At 42.7% G+C, this 20990-nt stretch overlaps 1 protein-coding gene across 1 annotated transcript; it reads right to left on the bottom strand.

Annotated features, from left to right (window-relative positions):
* Window positions 1-8531: 8531 nt before the first annotated feature.
* On the bottom strand, window positions 8532-20776 carry rnf103 (ring finger protein 103). Its single transcript, XM_036551556.1, has 4 exons — window positions 20027-20776; window positions 19443-19585; window positions 15816-15931; window positions 8532-11714 (listed from the first exon to the last, which is right to left on the bottom strand). The coding sequence occupies exons 1-4, from the start codon at window positions 20250-20252 to the stop codon at window positions 10205-10207; spliced, it is 1995 nt and encodes a 664-aa protein (XP_036407449.1). The 5' UTR covers window positions 20253-20776; the 3' UTR covers window positions 8532-10204.
* Window positions 20777-20990: the final 214 nt, after the last annotated feature.

Genomic DNA, 20990 nt, shown 5'->3' with positions numbered 1-20990 from the left:
CTCCCTTTTTAGCGGGGAGTGGGTAAAAGCCACTCTGTGCTCCTGTCCCTACACAACATCATCATCAAGAAATGTGGTGCATATTTAAAATGATTATTCTGGATGTACAGCATAAATTCATTCCGCAAGTGAGAAAAGGAAAGCTGAAAAAGAAGCATCCACAGTGGATGAATAAGTCGCTATGGAACAGTTTGAAACAAAAAAGGAAATTATTTAGAAAATACAAGTTGGAGAGCTCAGATAGTAATAAGACTGAATACAGTAATATGCAAGCTCAAGTTAAGAAAAAAATAAGGGAAGCCAAAAGGTGTTATGAAAGACAAATTGCACTAGATGCAAAGAGCAACTCTAAACGTTTTTTTCAATATTATGGTCAAAAAAGGATAGTTAAGGATGAAATAAGAGGTATAAAAAATAAGGATGGGGTTATGGTTTACGATAACAAAGCTATTGCTGATACACTTAACAGTTACTTTGTGGAGAGTTTCACTAGTGAAGTGTTTTTGCATATGCCTTCAGGTGCAGTCAGTTCTCAGAGACTTATAGAGGAAATTGATTTAAATGATGCAGAAGTACTAGATAAACTTCAAAAACTTAAAACAAATAAGGCAGCAGGCCCTGATGGAATATATCCAAGAGTTCTCAGAGAACTAGCAGAGGTGGTTTACAAGCCTCTGACAGTTATTTTTAAGCAATCCCTTAAAACTGGAGAAATACCAGATGACTGGAAACATGGCAGTGTAGTACCTATCTACAAGAAAGGAGACCGGACTAAACCAGGAAATTATAGGCCTGTCAGCTTAACTTGTATCGCATGCAAAATACTGGAATCCATCATTAGGGATAATTTGGAATTATTCCTGGAACGAAATGGTGTTCTAAATGATAGCCAACACGGTTTTCGCAGAGGGAGGTCGTGCTTAACAAAACTCCTGGACTTCTTTGAGGAAGCTACAGCATGTCTGGACTCAAACCAAGCTTATGATATTATCTGTTTGGACTTTCAAAAGGCATTTGACAAAGTTCCGCACGAGAGACTCATATTGAAAATGACATCTGGGAATTACAGGAGCGGGTGGGGTTCGAAGTTGGTTGTCTAATAGAAAGCAGACTGTAACTGTGGGAGGAATTGTATCAGAGCAGGGTCCTGTACGAAGTGGAGTCCCGCAGGGATCGGTGTTGGGGCCCTTGCTATTTCTTATATACATAAATGATCTTGATGCAGAGGTTAGTAGTAAAATAGTAAAATTTGCAGATGACACAAAACTAGGGGGTCTAGCCAACAGTATAGAATCAACTAAGGTAATACAGGAAGACCTAAACAGCATCCAAAAGTTGGCAGATACCTGGCGGATTACATTCAATTTAGATAAATGTAAAGTCTTGCATGTGGGAAATAAGAACCTTAGACAAGACTACTTCATGGGTGGAAAAAAACTAGAATGTGCTCAATTTGAAAAGGACGTGGGAGTAATGGTTGACCCAAGCTTAACAGGATCTAGGCAGTGTGCTGTAGCAGTAAAAAAGGCCAACAGGATGCTGGGATATATAGCCAAAAGTATTGAGTATAAATCTAAAGAGGTTATATTGAAATTATACAATGCCTTAGTCAGACTGCACCTGGAATACTGTGTGCAGTTCTGGGCACCGCACTATAAAAAAGATACCGAAGCTCTAGAAAAGGTTCAAAGAAGGGCAACTAAATTAGTTCCTCGCATGAAATATAAAAGCTATGAGGAAAGACTCAAGTTACTTAACCTATTTAGACTAAGCGAGAGGAGGGTTAGGGGTTATTTAATTGAGGTATTTAAATTTATAAAAGGAATTAATAAGGTTAACTATAATAGATTCTTTAGGGTGAGTTCAGTCTGTAAAACAAGAGGACATAAATGGAAACTAGTTAAGAGTAAGTTCCACACTGATATAAGGAAATATTATTTTACACAAAGAGTTATCAATACATGGAATACGTTGCCAGGTCATGTAGTTGAGGCAGAGACCCTTGCTGTGCTCAAGTCTAGACTTGATGCAGTTTTGGATACTCTTTAATTAAGAAATGGTGAGCTTAGTTGGGCCGAATGGCCTGTTCTTGTCATCATATGTTCTTATGTTCTTATGTTCTTATCAATAAGAGTTATTACAAGTTAAGTCATAAGAAATCAATAAATGTAAATCAGAGTTAGTAAAACATACTTAGTCAAATATAAACATAATAATAGTCAGTCAGCCCCCATCGGCTCGCCACTGGGTTAAATGAACTGGCAGACTCCCTAATCGGACTCTCTGCCACTTACATATGCCACCAGTAAACCGATTTGCCCAGTGGTTGCTGCCCAGGATTTTTCCAGCGCCGCAGCCAGGTGCAAGTTTCACTGAATGCCCCCAGGGCATGCCCCCAGTGTCTTTAAAGGCATACATTGCCATGTGGCCCCCTCTACATGGCTGTTGGCTGTGGTAATAGTGGTCTGCAGTCCCCTCTCACCTGTCATCTGGATTCCAGCTGCCTTTCACCAGAGTCCCTGTGACAACGACAACTGGGTAAATCATGGCCATCAGTACCACTCAACGAGGCTTCATGTGGGCTGTTAGGATATTTTGCCCGTCTCCGTGGAGCTCAATGCAGGACGATGAAGAACACGCCGATGACTTCTCTTAAGAGAATTGATGTTTTATTCAATGCGCAAGGGAGAGACAAACTCAGGACACTTGGGCTGTCTGTACCGAGAGAATCTTTAAAGAATCAAGTTGTGCGGTGTATTGATATACAGTCCATGGTCATACATATCAAAAGATTGATTTAAGTGGCCGGCCGGAGACAAATGGCCTTGTGCCATGGGAACCTTGGCAGAGCCATTCAGCGAGGATGTGTGACATCCTTGCTGCAGACACTACAGAGATGTTATACAGAGACATACAAATTACAGACATAGTAGCAGTAGAACAGGAGACACAATACACTACATGTAAAATATATATACATGGTGCTACATAAAACTGGGAACCTATCAGGGCTGACTTGCGTACATTATAATTTTATCAAAAAGCATACTGAAATACATCAAATAAATCATCTGCTAAGCATGGTTACATCAGTAATGGGACCAGCCACGGTATAATCAGTAATCACAGCACAGTATCAAAAGCTCCTTGGTAATACTGCATTAGTCAGTAAAGATAGATAAGCATTAATCACCTAATTAATATATTCAATCTAAGTAAACATTATTCAGAGAAATGTCATCTCCTCCTCCGGGCCTCACCAGGCATTGGACCAGTGGACAGAGGAGAGGAGAGGTTGCTAACACTTCACTCAGCTGTTGCTGGTCATACTCAGCAACAAATAAGGTAGGTTCAAATAAGGTAGGCCCAACCCTATAGACCTCTTAAAAGACCATCACACACGTTTCCTTTAGCTTTCCTGTCTACATATTGTCTACATATTGCCTGTCTCTCTTCTATAATGGCCGTTATTTTTGCTGTGGTTACCAAATTGTTTTATTCAGGACATGATGTTTGACATAATGTCTTGCAAAACGGTTGTGATAAAAACAGTTGCAGTATCTATTGGCAGTTGTTACATTTGGGACACGTTTTGTAGTGCATCCCTAGGTGGACCCTTTTCTGACATTGTAGGCTACATGACAGAGCATTCTGTTCTACCATGTAACCTATCATGCTATCATTCTTGCATATTTTGTTTTTGTTAAAAATGGCATGTGCTAATGTGTACAGAGAAAAATAGTCGAATGGTGTATGTGTGTGTGTGTGTGTGTGTGTGTGTGTGTGTGTGTGTGTGTGTGTGTGTGTGTGTGAGAGAGAGAGAGAGAGAGAGAGAGAGAGAGAAAGCGAAAGACAGATACAGAGAGTTTTTTGGCATCAGGCTATTCTTGTGGGTACTTCTCTATAGTGTTGTTTTAGAGCACTTGCTATAACAAGGTATATAGTGTTGTTGCTGTAACTTGGTACCTCGGATGTGATGCTGCTGTTGCTGCAGCGTGAACTATTGATGGTTATAATGCATTTGTTAGCCCACCCACCCAATGTCACCACCATCAATGTCCATTTCATCAGATTCAGATTGATGAAATGGACGCCTGGAGAACTCTGGAACAGACAAATGTTAGGAAAAGTCATGGGCCTGACTGCATCAGCGGCCGACTCCTTAAAAACTGTGCCTTGTTTTTGTGTGGCATTTTCACATTTATCTTTATTTAGCTCTTTATCACAGAATAAAGTCCCCCTGTTATGGAAAGAATCCATGGTTGTTCCAGTGGCCAAGATCCCATCACCAAAGGTGCTGAATGATTATCGCCCTGTGGCGCTTACCTCATTAGTTATGAAAGTTTTTGAACAAATCGTGAAGAGGAGTTTACTGGCCATGACACAGTGTAATTGACCCACTCCATTTCGCGTATCAAGCAAGGAAGGAGGATGCCACAACAACATTGCTGGATTTTGTTGTCAGGCACCTGGAGGGCAAGAAGACGCATGCACGCTTATGCTTTGTTGATTTTTCATCAGCTTTCAACTGCATGCAGCTCCATATTCTAGCTCGCAGGCTTTCTGAAATACCGGCCATTGACTCTGGCACTATATGTTGGCTGGTCTACAATGAGGTTACAGAGAACTTGTGTTAATGACACTTTGTCTGAGGCCCTGATGTGCTCTACAGGATCGGCCCAGGGGTGCGTTTTGTCGCCTTTATTATTTGTGCTCTACACCAATGCCTGCCGGAGTATGTTTGAGTCAAGGTTTATAATCAAGTTTGCCGATGACTCGGTGATTGTCAGCCTCCTGCAGGACCATGAGGTGGGCCATGGCCCAGTCTTAGACAATTTTATCAAATGGTGTGATGATTCATATTTGCAACTCAATGTCTCTAAGACAAAAGAGATGCTTATTGACTTCCGCCGAAACTCTCCTGCCACGGCACCAACTTTATCAGTGGTGTAGCTGTGGAGACAGTAAGCCAATACAGGTACTTGGGCACCATCCTGGATGACAAAATGACTTTCGGTGCCAACACTGACTCCATATGCAAAAAGGCCAATCAGAGACTGTTTTTCTTGAGGAAGTTGAAGGGTTTTAATGTTGACAGATCACTCTTGAAAATGTTTTATTCATCTTTTATTAAGTCAATTTTAACTTTTGCAATGACCTGTTGGTTTGGCAACCTCAGCATGGTTAACAAAAATAGGCTGAGGAAGATTGTTAAACTTTGCCAAAAGACCATTGGCACTAACTTGAATAATCTAGGCCATGTATATCAAGTTAGAGCCACTCAGAGGGCAAAGGCCATTCTGACACTCAACACCCTCTTCATGCAGAATTATGTCTCCTGCCATCAGGGAGAAGGTACACTTTCCCTAGGAGGGCCAAATCAAACAGATATCTGAGATCATTTGTTCCATCAGCTGTTGGGTTTTTAAACAAGCTGTAGGTCTACTTGTTATTGCACACACATTTTAACAATGGACTAATGGACTCTTAGTGTTTTATATGTCATTGCATTTTTAATATGATGACAATCTACTGTATGTTATATGTATTTATGCTCTTTATTTATTCATATTTTATTTATTTTATGATGTGTGTTGGTTGTGTTGACTACTGTTTGCAAACCAAATTGCCCCTCGGAGACAATAAAGACTATCCAATCCAATCCAAAGCCTTCACTGCACATTATATGCTATATATATCCACCATATATTACTGTTGGTCTATGTTGCCTAACTAATTTTGTTTTATTTTTTTGGCATATAAAATATGACACATTGACAATCATTACAATGTCATGGATAAAATGAGAAACTTATGGACTTATTTCTATCATTGGTCTTGCTGAGACATTCAGATTTTTTATTTCCTCAATTCATTGGATCATATTTTTGATTATTGTATATGAACAGTGAAAATGTTCTGAATGTATGGGAAATAAAAGATGTTGACCTTTAAAGTTTATAATGTGTGTTATCATTGATGCAGTCATCTACCAAAATCCATTTGAACTGAAATATTTTTAAATGCTTCTCACAGCAAATATTGATATATGCGATTCTTTTAGATAAATTAATCACAAAGCATGTAATTAATTAGATGATTTTTTTAATCGCTTGACAGCCATAATTATATTATGTCAATGGTAATCATACAAAAACGCAACAGATGTTAACAATAGTCAATAGTATTGGCGGCGCCAAGGCAGTGGGGGGGCCTCATAAAGGCATGGGCCGACCCTGAGTATGGGTTTCACTGACACGGCTGTCAAAAAGTTCCCACAAACTGTCTGTTGATTCAGTAGCTATGGTTGCTGCTGCTGTTGATGATGATGGGCCGGAGGACGTTGATGGCTGTGGTTCTGATTTAATGAAAATTTCAGTTAGTTATACAGCATAGGCATATCTTAGGCATTACTTACATAATTCTTTAGATGACATCACCCCAGTGCAATGAAGACTGAAACTGCTCACCATCAGGTATTGATATGGTAGCTGAACAAAGCAAATAAGCACACTGCAGTGTCAGGATCTTCTCAGCTTCCTGGGCTTTGAGGTGTTTTCCAAACCCAAGATTTTTAAACCTTGGGTCCAGCAATGTGGCCAAGGCCAATACCGATATTGCCGATGTTGCTTGCTTGAATGGTTGTAGGAATATCAAGCATTCATGAATCACCTCATATTCAAAACTTGTCAGAATAATCTGAATCTGAATAATCCAACTATTTTTCGTGCTTTGTTTCGGATTTCATTCAGCATAGGTGTTTGGTCAAGGGCAAAACATGGTACATGGCAGAGGTTCAGTAGCTGGGCACTTAATACCATGTTTGCCGCATTATCCATCACCAGGCAATGAACTTTTGAAGTTATTCCCCACTCAGCCATGAGCACACTTTTTACCTCAATTATAAAGCTGTGTGGGACTGGTAAAACCTAGTGACTTCACGAACAACTGTTGCCATCTTCGCCTCTGGTGGTATGTAGTGGCAAATCACTCCAAGGTAGCCATCCGTATTAATTGAGGGCTGCATGTCAGCCATAAGACTAACAAAATCAGCCTTCTGCTGGCCAGCCTTGGCGCTCTCCTTGGTGTTGTTGTACTTCTCATTGACCATTTCCGCCTTTCTTGATGGGAGGATGTAGTTCGGATCAAGCTTATTGACAAAGGCCCGGAAGCCCTCGACCTCCACAATAGTGAAGGGCTGCAAATCCTTCACCACCATATTTACCAAAGCTTCATCCAACTTCCTCTCTCTGCCTTTGAAAAGAGAACATAAAACCCACTTTCAGACAAAATGATTTAAATTGAGTAAATATTGCTTTAAATAGTGCATTCCATTTGCCACATTAGTTAGTACTAGAAAAAGTATGAATTTCAATTTACATTTAGTTACATGGCATAAGTACAAAGTGCATTTAATAAAGTTATGTGAAAAATGGTATTTACAGGACACAGCTGACCATGTCCAAACACGCATCAGTATGTACACAAGTCCCATACATTAGTGTAATACAATATACCCTGCAGTAACGCGCCATACATTATATAAGGAGAGAAAGGGAAGCAAAGATACAGCAGGGTCTTCAGTCTAAAATAGAAGAGCAGCTGTCATCTCCACTGTCCTGGCTGCTCTTCAAAGCTCAATCTACTACATCAGAACTGACAGGGCATGTGACTGGGACATGCAGCTACAAACGGGAGGGAGGGCCAGATGCTCTGAAGCGGTAGCATTGGATAGTGCATAGCCTGGCAGGTGAGTAGGGTGTGACAATGGACTGAAGATGATGGGGAGCCATGCCCCCCCCCCCCCAGTAGGCTAATGCCTGTGTTTGAAATGGATATGACCTGTTAACAGCAAGATGTAACCAGCCAAGTTGTCGCACTCTGGATGAGCTGCAGGGATTTCATAACACATGCAGGGATGTCAGGCAGTGAAAGACCAGGGCCTGGACTGGCAATAGGATTGGGTAGGAGGAAGGGGTGGATCCTTCAGGTTTTACAGGACAAAGGTTCAGTATGTGCTATTGCTCCTGTAGACTTATTAGGTGCAGCAGTGTAGTGTAATGGTAAGAGCCTTAGCAAATACCTCACCACAATTGGTAAGGTAATGGTAAGAGCCTCAGCAAAGAGCCTCTGAATACTACTTTAACCAGAAAAAGTCAAATACAGTGTCCCCTATGTAATAAAACTGCCCTGTCTTAAAACTAAAATAGCATCTCAATCAGAATTGATCTCAATCAGAATTTAACCTGCACGCTGACAGCAATAATTTAATATTTATGTCGATATGTTTATTATCTTATATGAATGCTTTATATGTAACATTTGTATCTGATCCAAAGTCAGTCTGGGAATTTGTAGTAAAGTGTATACTACCTATATGCATGTGATCAGTGTATGTGAACATAAGCACACAGCACAGGTGGTTATAGATGTAGATTTATTGAACATTCATAAGTAAAGTTTTCACATGTTCACAAAGCTACAACAGAGAGCATTTCAAAGGTTTTGCTTTTATATTACATATGGTGTGATTAAAATTAGGATTTTACATATATATTTGGCTCTTTTTCCACAATCCTCAATAATCATAATAAAAAAAAACATTTGGTTCCCTCTTGGTCAAATTCAAAGAACAGTGACAACTCTACACATGTAACACTCACTTCCATGTTTCAAAGCTGTCATTAACAACAATGACAGGAACTATCGTTGTCCTTAGTGTTTGAGTCTTGATGTGCACCTGGTGCAAACAATTACCTGTTATCTGGATTTGAAAAATAATGAGCAAATACTTGTGCAGTGTACTAATGTAGTCCATTTTTCAGGGTTGGGTGTGGAGTGGTTCTCACTATGCATGACCAATTATGACCGGTTTCTTCAACATCAACTCAATCCACCAAGAACGCACTCAGTCCTTAACCGCAAGGACCAATTTCTAACTGTTTTCCACTGTTTCACACAGACCACAGTCAGCAGGTGTTGAAGTTAAAAAAAGAGTGTCATGTGCTGAGCGAATACACATGTCCCTTGCTGTCATTTACAGTGACAGGCAAAGCGCACCACAGTTGGATCGCACGGATGCCTATGCCTCACGCCTGACGTGCACTGCAAACCTTTGCCACCATGGTACCCTCTGCTGTTGCATCTCGGGTTCCAAAGTGCCCAGCCCCCGTAAGCTGGAGGGCTGCCGAGGCGTGACGGACACATGCGTAACCTTTCTCCAGAGGCTCGTCTTCTCCACAGACACACCCATGGAGGCTTCCTGGACCTCGAAGAAAGCTGAGAGAGGCTTCTCCACATGAGGCTGCAGAAGGGAGAATTATGGGATGGGCACAAACTGTGTTCTTACAAACCCCCATACTACTTATCTCAAACCGGCTCATCCCCTCCTCCCCCAGCTATCTAATGTACTGTTGTTTTGGACACCCCTCCTCAGCTCTATAGGCAGGGTGAAGAAACAGGGCAGAGGATGCCAAAGTACAGTCTTCTATCACACCTATCCTATCAGTCCTACTGCTTCTGGCCTGCAGAACCAGGAGGAGGTACCCCGTAGATCAGCACAGATTACAGGCTGTTCTCCAAAAGCACCTGTCATTTCAATAACAGCAAGCTGCTGCTAGTTTCACAATGTGTTGAAACTAAATTCTCTCTGAAATGTAGTCTCTTTCTTGTGCCTTTGGAGGTATAACTTGGAGGAGAAAATACATGGGACAGAATTCAACCAGACGAGGGAAAGAAATGCTTTGAAGCAAAATTCTGAATTACAGTAACCTGTGTTTAGTAGGGCACAGGGCATGTTTTCAGAAGTATATACTTAATAGTGAAGCTTAATAGTGAAGATTTCAGTTTACTCTCCTTTCTGAGATTTGACAGCAAAAGGAACTTCTTTGAATGTGACCTTTTAATTCTTGTGGTTTTGTTTCAAGGTGCCTGAGTTTTTTTAGTTTAACTTTGAGCTGCTTTCATGTTAATTTCTTTTAAGTACAAGGCAACCAAATGTTTTTCCCCAATATTAATGCTTCTAGTATAACATCAGCTTTTTCTTCCCAATCTGTCTGCCTTAAAATAAGGATCAAACCACAAAAAGAAAAACAGTCTAACAGAGCTCTAACGACTAAGATTGACACATCAAGTATTAAGAGAAGTCAAGAGCAGGAAGCAGGTTCCAGAGCAGCAGCGTTCCAGTCACACACCCTCCTCTCCACTAGGGGCGCTGTTTGTGAACCACCCTTGGTCTGTCAGGCTTTTTCTTATAGGACGGCCACCGGCAGACAGGGCAGCAGTGGCGCCCTGCCGCCAGCCAGACTACGATGCACTGCTGGTGGAACACATGGCCGCAGGGGAGCCCCATGACAAGGCAGCCATCCTCGAAGTTCTCCAGGCACACCACGCACTCTGTGCAGCGGAGCATGCAGGCAGGCCAGGAGGACCAGTCTGCCTCTACCAGCTCCCCCTTCTCCCTGCAAGCCCTGCCCCCATAGGCTGCCTCCCCCCCCTCTTCCCCTTCCCCGTCCCCGTCCTCAGCACTGCAGTGGTCATCATCCAAAGGCTCCTCCCGCTCACCCTGGGACTCCCCCTCAGACTCACCGCCACCACCTCGGCCATGCCCGTCCATGTCCCCACCCCCGTCGTGACACTGGAAGCGCCACGTGGACAGGCCCTTGATGTAGTCGGTGGGGACAAGTGGGTGGAGCCAGAGGTCAGGGAAGGCTAGCCGCTCAAGCAGGAGACTGGGGTCGTTGTCCCAGTCAGAGTCAGACTCGTGGGGGAGGTTGTGGAAGGAGGCGATGGGGTGGATGAGGTAGCTGCTGTACCAGTCCCACAGGCTGGACAGCCACTCCAGGTTGTTGGCATTCAATTCCTCCTCGTTGCTGCCACGCCGCCGCTTCTTTTCGAAGTAATCGACGAGCAGGCCGTGGCCCAGGTATGTGCCGATGAAGAGCGCTGGGTGTGAGGAGTAGAAGGTCCAGTCTGCCCGCACCCAGGAGGCCAGTGTCGTGGTGTCCGCATATCGGAGCAGCTTTAGGCTGTACTCATAGAAGCTGTCCAGGTAAGGAAGCTGCAAGAAGCCCAGGATGGGCAGCCAGGAGATGACCAGCAGGGAGTTGTAGGTCCCCAGGGTGCTGATAAGGACCACAAAGCGCTTGATCGTGGCACCCTGCGTAATGAACAGATCCATCCAAGCCATGAGGTTGACCATTACCAGGCTGAGCACAAAAAGGTCATTGACCTCTGGCTGCACTGAGCGCAGGAAGGTGTCCATGGCATGGAGTGAGATGAATTCACCAGTGCTGTTGCCATAGCGGTACATGCCCTCAGGGCTCTTCAGCACATATGAGGGCACCTGGGGCACGCCTATTTCCCGCATGCAGCTCTCCTTGCCCCAGCCCTGTGCGTCCACAAAGATGAACTCGATGCGACCGGTGAACTTGACGCTGAGTGCCGAGAAGAACGCCGGCGGCTGCACCAGCTCGGCAATGAGGAACATCTTGAGCAGGTGGCGCTCGCCACGCTGCCACTCCTGCTGCAGCTGCTGTGGCGTGCGGATGGTCTTGATGCGTGAGGCCACGTGTGCCGTCATCCACTTGAAGATGTGCTCGGTCTCCACACGGGTGCCGCCGTACTCCTTCAGCATAACCCGGCCCTTTGACGTGTTGGTCTGTGGCACCGACATGATCAGGGTGGACTTGAGCCAGCCCCGCTTACGGCAGTACCTGCAGTGGGCGAGAGAAATGGGGCTGTTTTAGCATTGCTATCACTGTGGGCTGACTGGCCTATGCACTGATGGAGCTTAGTATCGATTCCATAAAAAACACAAAATTCATCATTCATAGGATTTACAGATGAGGTTACATAAACATGCTGTGGAACATCCCCCCACCTGGCTACCTGCCAGTTACACTAATATGGAAGTAAGCAGAGGAAGCAACACACAAAACAAACAAGAACTACGTTTCCCACAATCCCATCAACACGCCTAACAATTATGATTGCCATTGGTACCACTTCTGTATATATTGTAAATTACCTCATGTCAAGGTCAAGGTTACATAGCAAATTAACTCAGGTATAAGAGAACATCTGGTTCACATGACCACATGTATTACACCATGCTACCTGCAGCACCCAAAGGGTTGGCTATACACCAGATTTGATGGGTTGCAGTAACGGCTTCACGCTGGCATCTGCACTGATCACCTGTTTCAGTCACCTACAGGTGCATTTACAGATCTGGAACACAGTGTGAACCTGGAATACAATGTGGGTGTTTTATGTGTAGAGTATCATGGAGAGCATGTGACATTAGCTGTTTCACTAACTGGAGAGATGGAACTGGATGAGCACAAACTGGACCAGTTGGTACTTCCTGGAGAAGAATCAGGTATTCTCAGATGAGTGCAACATGATCATAAGTGTCTTTTTACTTCTTGGAAGGAATGTATATTGTTTGAGCACAGCAGCCATAAATTTATCATCCAATCTCTCAGCCTTTGACTGTAGAGGTTTATTACTTATTTTAAGACTTTTTAATAAATGACTGTCTATTGTTATTTGTTCCATTGTGCCATCATAAAATCATGAGGTTGTTACAGTATTCAGATGGTTCAGTTCAGAGAGTTTGCCCTAATGGTAAAATGCCTGGCATCAAATGACCATGAAAAAATCAGCAGCAGATCAAGACATTGGTGATACTCTCAGTTGAACTGATCAGTCAGCATTTGCAGCATGAATTTAATCTTGATTGAGATTTGCACATGAAGAGGAAAGGGCTGAACGTATTCCCTGCTTTCATCAGCAGGGGAGTAAATGGCATAGTAACAGCAGCCTTTCTCTTGATCAATATAGAGGAGAGGATTTCTCCCTCAAAAAGAATAGGGTTATTCAGTGTCTGTTTGCTGAAAAGCGAAAGGACTGGACAAACACAAGCTGTCAGTAATATCTAATGCCTGCTCAATGCCAATAATGTAATGTAATGTAATTTAATGTATAACACAGTACGGTCCAATTACGGTCCTTTGTTTCCATGCACATAAACACACACATACACATGACAGCAGAGTTTATGAAATGATGTCCAAATAAAAAAAAAAACAGATTACAAAGAAATCTGTAACTTGTGATCTAAAGAAACTAACAAGGCACTTAACCAATAGATTCAGGCTTTCCAGCTCAGACAGAAATATTCAGAGAACAAGTGGGCAGCAGTGTGGTGTAGTGACAAGGAGCAGTAACCGAATGGTTGCTGGTTTGATTCCCTGCTGACTTGCTGCTGCTATACCCTTGGGCATGGTATTTAATCCACAGTTTCCTCAGAGAATATCCAGCTGTACAAATGGATAACGTAAAAATTGTAACCTGTGTAAGTCTGGATAAGAGCATCTGCTAAATGACAATGATGAAATGTAATGTAGTACAGTATAATGAAAATCTACACTATTGCTTGCATTTCGCTGTCCTTTGGGGCAAAAAAAAGAAAAACAACAACCCCCTACTGGTGGGTCATAGAAATGATTCTGGGGCACTTTTACACTCCTGTGTACGGAAGCCGAGAACGGCCGTGCTTGCAATAATTTTTTTAAAGCCGTTATCTCGAGATCACGGGTTAATTATTTTGTTATCTCAGGATATAAACTAACTTCTAACAGTTCATTCTCTTCAACTGCCAAAAACTACTATCACTTGTACATCTGAATTTAATTAAAAAACATAATTCAAAATCTGCCTACAATGTGTGATGAATGGATTTGCCCAAACAGAAAAAGTTTTTTTTTTTTTTTTTATGTGAAATAGCGTTTTATAGGTTTTATAGGTTTTTGTTGATGTGCTCCTACTAACAATCTGGTGATCCGTGCTAAAGGATTTGATTTTTCTTAGACTGTCATAAGATGGATCCTCCTCCAGATTAGTGCATTTAGAGCATTTTTACTTTTACACACAATATGGAGCAACAATAGGCAATGATAACATTTAGGCTGAGAACACTATTTGGTCTTTTTAATGAACTAGAAAATGAATATCACAAAATACACAAAACACTTTATCATCAGTTAAAAGGCCCAATATCATGGTCATCTTATTCTAATCTGATAAATACTGTGCTAAAATGTTATATTATGCTTGAACTCCAGCTCACTCAACTATTTTTGCTGTTTCACTAATCTGCCTTTTTCTTAAAAATTCTTCTCCTCCCCCCACTAAAACAAAGTTGCATTGCTGTGTAGATCATGAACACACTAACAAGAAAACAATGAAAAAAGATATAAAATAAACCTCAGTGAAGCACAAACATTTTGACACTCACTGCGCCCTGGCAAGGATGCAGACAACAGCTTTAGGTAACCTTACTGGCAAGTGTGCTCCACCAGTCTTCCTTTAGCCCCGTGTGAACGCACACATGCGCTCACATGCTCAGCTTTCACACGCAGGGGTAAATCTCACAGGCCCTTGTGACTCTGCTCTCCCCTCTGCTGCCATACTGTCCTGGACTAGAGCTGTACAAACTCAAAGAAAGACCTTCAATAGGGAAAACACGTGCCCTTTACATATTAATGTTTTTTCTTCTGATTCCTTTGTTGCTCCTCTCATTCCCACTCCAGCCGCTCGCACATCTTAATTGTGGATCCTGTGTCTTAAAACAACTGACAGTGGAACTTTTACGAGCAGCTCAAATGCTTTTTGCTGTTAACTGGAAGTCAGTGACTATCACTCTATTCTTTCTGTATGAAGGCATGACCTTACTACTGCTTAGCAGGCACTCTTATTCAGAGCACCTTACATAGCTTACAATCTTCACGTTTTCCATTTATACAGCTGGGTATTTACTGACGCAACTTTGCCCAAGGGCACAACAGCAGTGCCCCAGCGAGTAATCAACCCAGGGACCTTTGGGTTATGACCCCTGTTCTCTACAGCATATGATGCTACCATTGTGTATCAATAATGAAAGCTGTGTGACACTGGGGTCTAAATTTCCAAAGGCCAGTTTCACTTTTTTCAGGTGGATCAGGGCACCCACATTTTTGGTTTTCTGGCAGTAGTCCCTGCCCTACAGGACGTACTGTTGCCCTGGAAACAGCTGAGAAAGCGCTCCATCTTGCCTTTCTACCACATGAGCAAATCCTGTACACCTGCATGTGGTATAAGTGTTTATTTCAGCTCTGATGTCATCAACCTGAGAGCTGACTGGCAACTCCAGCAAAGGCCTTCACCTCCAACACAACTCTAACACCTCCTAGGGTTTCATCTTCATCTTTTTACACACCGGTGCCAATGCCCTGTTTCTTAATGACTGCATTGTCCAGCCTCACTACAAGGTACAACTGCAGTGTCTTGCCAACAATTCAAACATATAACCTATTGGTTTCAGGACCTGATTGCCAAACGATCAGTCCAGTCTATCTGTGGATTTAATGATGTCTGCCTCTATCAGATCCACACCCTTAATACACTAATCCAGCCACAATTTACTGACATCAGAAAGAAAACGTTTCTCCAAACATCTTGATAAAAGGCAGCATGACTGGTTCCACCAAGAAACCAGCCCCAGGGGAAGTGGTTCAACAGTTAAGATATAACAGGCATATATGCATCCATCTTGCAAGGGCCACTGACATGGTATCAGCTTTCTGTGTCCAATCAAAACCTGGGGCTCATACTTTTTCTAGAAAACTAAGCCATTTAAAGCTTCAGTTACATTCATGCAAATCAAATGGTGAGGTACAGTTCTATAGTTATATCTTATTCAGGGAACACTCATGGGTGCCTTTCACTGGCAAACCATGTGGCCATCAGTTTGGTCTCTCACTCTTTCTCACCTGGAGTCACTGGAGCAGTTGAAAGTACCTGTCCGGATGCCGAACTGGGACACCTTTTTGACCATTTTCCCCCAGTTGGCTTTACTCACCAGAGGGTTTCTGTCTTTGGCTATCACCTGAGGAGAGAGATACAAAGCGTTTAGAGCCCATCAGAAATAAGCACCCATTTCAGCCTGTCCCACTGATCTTGGGCAGTGCGAAAAACTACAGAGCTTCCAGACTCACACCTGAGCCACATTTCCACAAGCATTTGTCTGATACTCACACACTACGCCAAGCATACTCGGGCTGTGTTTTTGAGGTCTGACCACAACAGCAGGTGAAGATGACCACGATGGTCAGATCCAATGAGGACCCGAGAAACGTGACCAAAACCTGAGCACACGGACCTTTTCCACACTGTTTGCATGAACGTATGCCATCAACTTCCTTCCCCAGTATTCACCTCAGCCGATGTGCGGTGAGCTCTCTGGGACAAAATGGTTGTCATGCATCATGCAGGTAAGGTTTACAAACTGATGGATGGGATGAGTCACCCTTTCCCAGCAGTAAAAATGAATGTAGATCCGAGGTTACATAAACACCACTCTTCCTCAACACCCCTTTCCCAATTCCACCAAGGGACCTCAAACTAATAAAAAGGTCTGTGGGTCTAAAATACATTTAACATTTCAATGTGATGAAAAATTTCAGTGTACTGCATGTGGCTGATGTCATAATCCAGCTGGGAAAAGTGCTTTCAGTCAGCGAAAAGTCTGTAAAGTATAATGTCATTATTTCAACTTTCCTTCACCGTGCCTCCATTTTGAGAATGTGCCTTTGATATTTTTCATTTTGAATGAGTATGATAAATGTTTACCTAACAATCACATGGTCAGCTTTAACAGTAGGGTTCTGGAAATTTTACTGAATCAATACTGCCATTTGTTACAGCTCTGTATAGAAAAAGCAAGGACTAACAGGGGAAGGACCTCTAATGTTGTCTGTGTGTAAAAACATTCAACAGACCCATGGGTTATATGTGTTGTGTTTCAGTGACATTCTCCTGTTCAGCAGTGAAGAGGTTCGGCACGATCCCTCACTCACAGCCCCTACTCTCAGGCCTCAGGACTTGTAAGGCAAGCTTTTCTCGTTTGGGGGAAAATGTGACACCCTTACTCTGGGAGATTACAGTTATCAGAACCTGATCTTCAAATTGTTAAAGCAGCAGGGCCCAAATGCATCACAGGTATCGTGGGGCGCAGGTGCACCACTGAAGGCCTGAGGGCCTGTTAAAACTTGAGTAACTATCTGCAGCTGCAGCTGTGTCCTAGGTGGGAATGATGGGGTATGTTCTTGGGGCAATTCCAAGTGACATCAGGTCACGTTTCCCATGTTGGTCCCCCAGTTGCATCTATGCCAGATGTACTTCCGGCTTCCTTAAAGTGTTGGAATATCGTATTTTAAGATTTACTCTACTTTCACGTGCTGACATTTTGTCACCAGTTAGGGCCCATGAGGTCAAAACAGAGAAGAAATTGAGAGTAAAAATTGAGAGTAATAAAAATCACCCATTGAGGAGACCATATGTAATGTAATATCCTTATTAATTCAATTCAACTCAATTCAGTTTTATTTGTATAGTGCTTTACAACCAAGTTTACAACCAATGTAATAACACTGTGCTGTTCCTAATCCTTCTGATACCCCATAGCAAAAAAAGTAATTCACCTCATAGAAACAGAAAATATGCACATGCACTCTGGAGCCAAAGTGAAGTAATCCTTAACAACAATTAAGTGGAAAGGAATGAGTGACCTTTAATGCACTAGCTGACCCTGTTCTCTTGTGTTAGAAGGTACTCCTCATAAGGGCGTCTGGTAAACAAATGGCCAACATGCAAACACTGGAAAACAAAGGTAACTGGCTTCAAATCAATCATCAATTTAATATGTTGGTTTCTGTTTCTAGCTCATCTCAGCTTTCAGCTCCAGTCTTGTTTTGGGTTGCTTTACAGTATGCTGTTTCAAGAGGGAAAAAAAACAACAGAATGGTAAACATGAAAAATGATTATTTCTTGACCCCTTGCAAATTGCAGTTGAAATAAACTCTTGGAGTAACATTCCAGAGCGTATGTTGTTACATAAATCACAGCATGAGTCATGTCGTCAGAAATTTAACACCGGTCCACCAGAGTATCTAGACCTCACAAGCCACTACGGATCATCACAGAGGCGTGGCGTCATCACCTTGGAGTCACACCTGAGCTTCCCACCCTACCAATTCCACTTTTACTTTTCTGGTTACTCATTTTGAATACTGTCCATTAAAATCAGCAGCCATTTTCTATGAACATCACCAGTTCAGTGGAGATATGGTGCATCTTCCGAGAAGGGGATTTGCACTCTGACATTCTCTGAGGCCTTTCTTCCAGAAGTGCAACAATGAGATATTTCTGAAAAAATCCCCAGCATTTCAGTTCATACTTTTTTTGTGTCCACTCTCCAGTGGCAGTGGAAGCGGCACCTTTGTGTCATACAAAGGCAGGGAAGTCTATCTATGGCAGTCCATCGAGGGAGACCACGGGGGGTGTATTTTTTACAATTACTGTACATTCACACTCCGTTATACTAAAATTAACCCAGGAAGGCACTGAGCATGTGTTGGTATTATACTGGAATGGTACACTCCTGTTGGGTATACTGTGTTGCACTTGTGTGTTGGGCCAGGTATGAATCTGAGGTCTGAGACACCTTGTGTGTTTGACACTGGCTCTTGTATGTGTGTGGATCATGGTTTCCTTGTTTGCACTTTGTGTGGTCTTGCTGGATGCCCTTTGTGCTTGATTTCTGGAGCCACTCCGGATAAGAGCGTCTACTGAATGTCAACAATGTAAATATCTTGTTAAATGTACTGATGTTGTACATCGCTCTGGATAATGCTCTGGGTGACAATGACAAAGTGAATGGGAATTAAGAAGTACTGCAGGCAGACAGGGTAGTATGTGGCTCAGGGTAATATTCGGCTCTGTTTTTGAGGGGTGCACCCTTGAAGGCCGAGGTTGCTGGTGTTCAACAGGGTGTGAGGTGAAAGTGACCTTGAAGCCAGTATAATTTTGTTTCAGCAGGTTATCATCACACAAAATATCAGCTTCTGTGACAGATGAGAGATAAATACCTCATGATATTAACAACATGAATCCCATTTTTCCTAGCTTTAAGACAGTGTCAGTGTGATTATAGTTGCCATGGGTACCTCTCTAAATGTGGCCCCAGTGATTTTTTCATATGTCAAAGTAATCCAAGGATGAGTGTTTCAGCATTTTCCTGACAAAAACCTGCCTCACACACTGACCACTGGCCATAAGACGCATTGCTGAAATGTGCTCACAAGCTGTTCTTGTCTGATTACTGCTGCCCAGTACTAGGCCAGATGAACATGATTTAAGGACCATTGTTTATTGTCACATCACAAAAACGCAGCAAAAGCACAAACAGTATCACACCCTAGCTGAACGCACTGGGTTTTTTTTTTCCCCAAAAGGACACACGCTTCAAAAATAACTAGTTTAAAGCTGTTTTATTTACAACTTATTTGGGAACCCTCACAAATTATCAGATGGGACAGAAAGCTTAAAAACGCTGTTACCTGGACTAACCAGATGCCATCCTTCGTATCTTCCACTAGTTCGTAAAAGTGCATCTCGCCAGTGAAGGTGGTGCTCGAGGCGGCCTCGGCCTGCTCCTCCTCGTTCTTCAGCGCAGAGTACAGTTCTCCCTTCATCAGATCGCCTGCAAACCCCGAATTACGATATTTGCTGTCACTCTCTGGGTTTGACTTCCGTGCTCCACAGGTCGAACTGGCGAACTGCATTGGTTGTTTTCGTTATCGACTGAATCTGTAACCTAAACTACGTAACTAAAGCGCATTTTATGTTCTTATTGCCCAAATACTTGCTTGCACATTTCTACACATTTTGCCAGTATGACGTGTTTTTAACAATATGAGTAACTACGTCGATAATATTCCCTTTCTTGTTGGTTTAAAACTTGGTCGTGTAGCATAAGAGACGCTACTATTTGGTTTCAGTGTTATTCATAATCAACCACAATGAATTATGGCAGTTCCCTCACAAGATAGTCTATATAATTATCACAGAGTTAACATAAAGTACTTCAGACACTGTCTTAGGTAGATAAATGTTTTACTGTAAGTACTGAGAAATAACCCACCCGATTTTTCGACCAGCTCCCGGACATCCTTCTTTTCTGGCAGTCCCGAATATCCCAACCCTCGGCATTCCAGGATCGTTTTCAGTTTTTTAAAGCTCAGTGTTACGGGATCCACCAACTGAGTGGCGAATATACCAGTTTCATACCAAACAATGGCTTCAAAAAACCTCGCCAAAACGAACAACACCAAGAAGTACAGCAGCAAGAAAAATAGTTTCAACCACATCTTCCCTTCCAATCGTAATATTTTACAATTGTAGGTAATATCCGGGTGCGAAGGGGCAACTTTGCATTGGATCGGGGTCTAGCCGTCTTCCGATTATTCGATTTCCATTTGCGGTATAAGGGTTTCACCTTACTTACCCAAGGCAAGCAAACAAGCCAGATAACTATGACCAAGCCGAAAACCTATTGGTTACAGCAAGGCCAATAATTTCCGCAAAACGCAAGTGCAAGGCCTTAGGGCCAAATGTACAGTCTCTGGGTGTCCACCATTTTCAGAAGTTGTTTCTGTCGGGAAAAAATGAACAAAATAAAACGCGAACGGGTAATTTGATCTGCCGCTGTCTGCACAGCTTGGTGAATTAGCGATCGTGTTTCCCTCTGGAGTGCATGTCGCTAGGTCTATTGATTGCCAATGTGCAACATTTTTATCGACAGCTGTGGATAACAGCATATGAGGTGAAAGATTGTGGCCGTTGTCCTCTCGGGCTCAGTTGCTGATGTTGGAGCGCCTTGCGTGCCAGATCAGCTGGCACACATAACAAAGTGACGTCTTCTTCTCTTTCTTCTTCAGTGTGATTTCATGGCAGAGATAACATTAATAGACTTGTTCTGCTGCCATCTGTCGGCAGGAGGTCTTATGACAATAGGAAATAATTTGGTATTTGGCACCAGTTACAGTAACTGGTAGGCTGTAATAGAAAATACGTTTTCTCATTGTGAAAATGTGTCACCATGAGGT

Source organism: Megalops cyprinoides, chromosome 18 (assembly GCF_013368585.1).
Source record: "Megalops cyprinoides isolate fMegCyp1 chromosome 18, fMegCyp1.pri, whole genome shotgun sequence".
Lineage (NCBI taxonomy): Eukaryota > Metazoa > Chordata > Actinopteri > Elopiformes > Megalopidae > Megalops > Megalops cyprinoides.
This window is presented reverse-complemented; position numbering and strand designations above follow the sequence as displayed.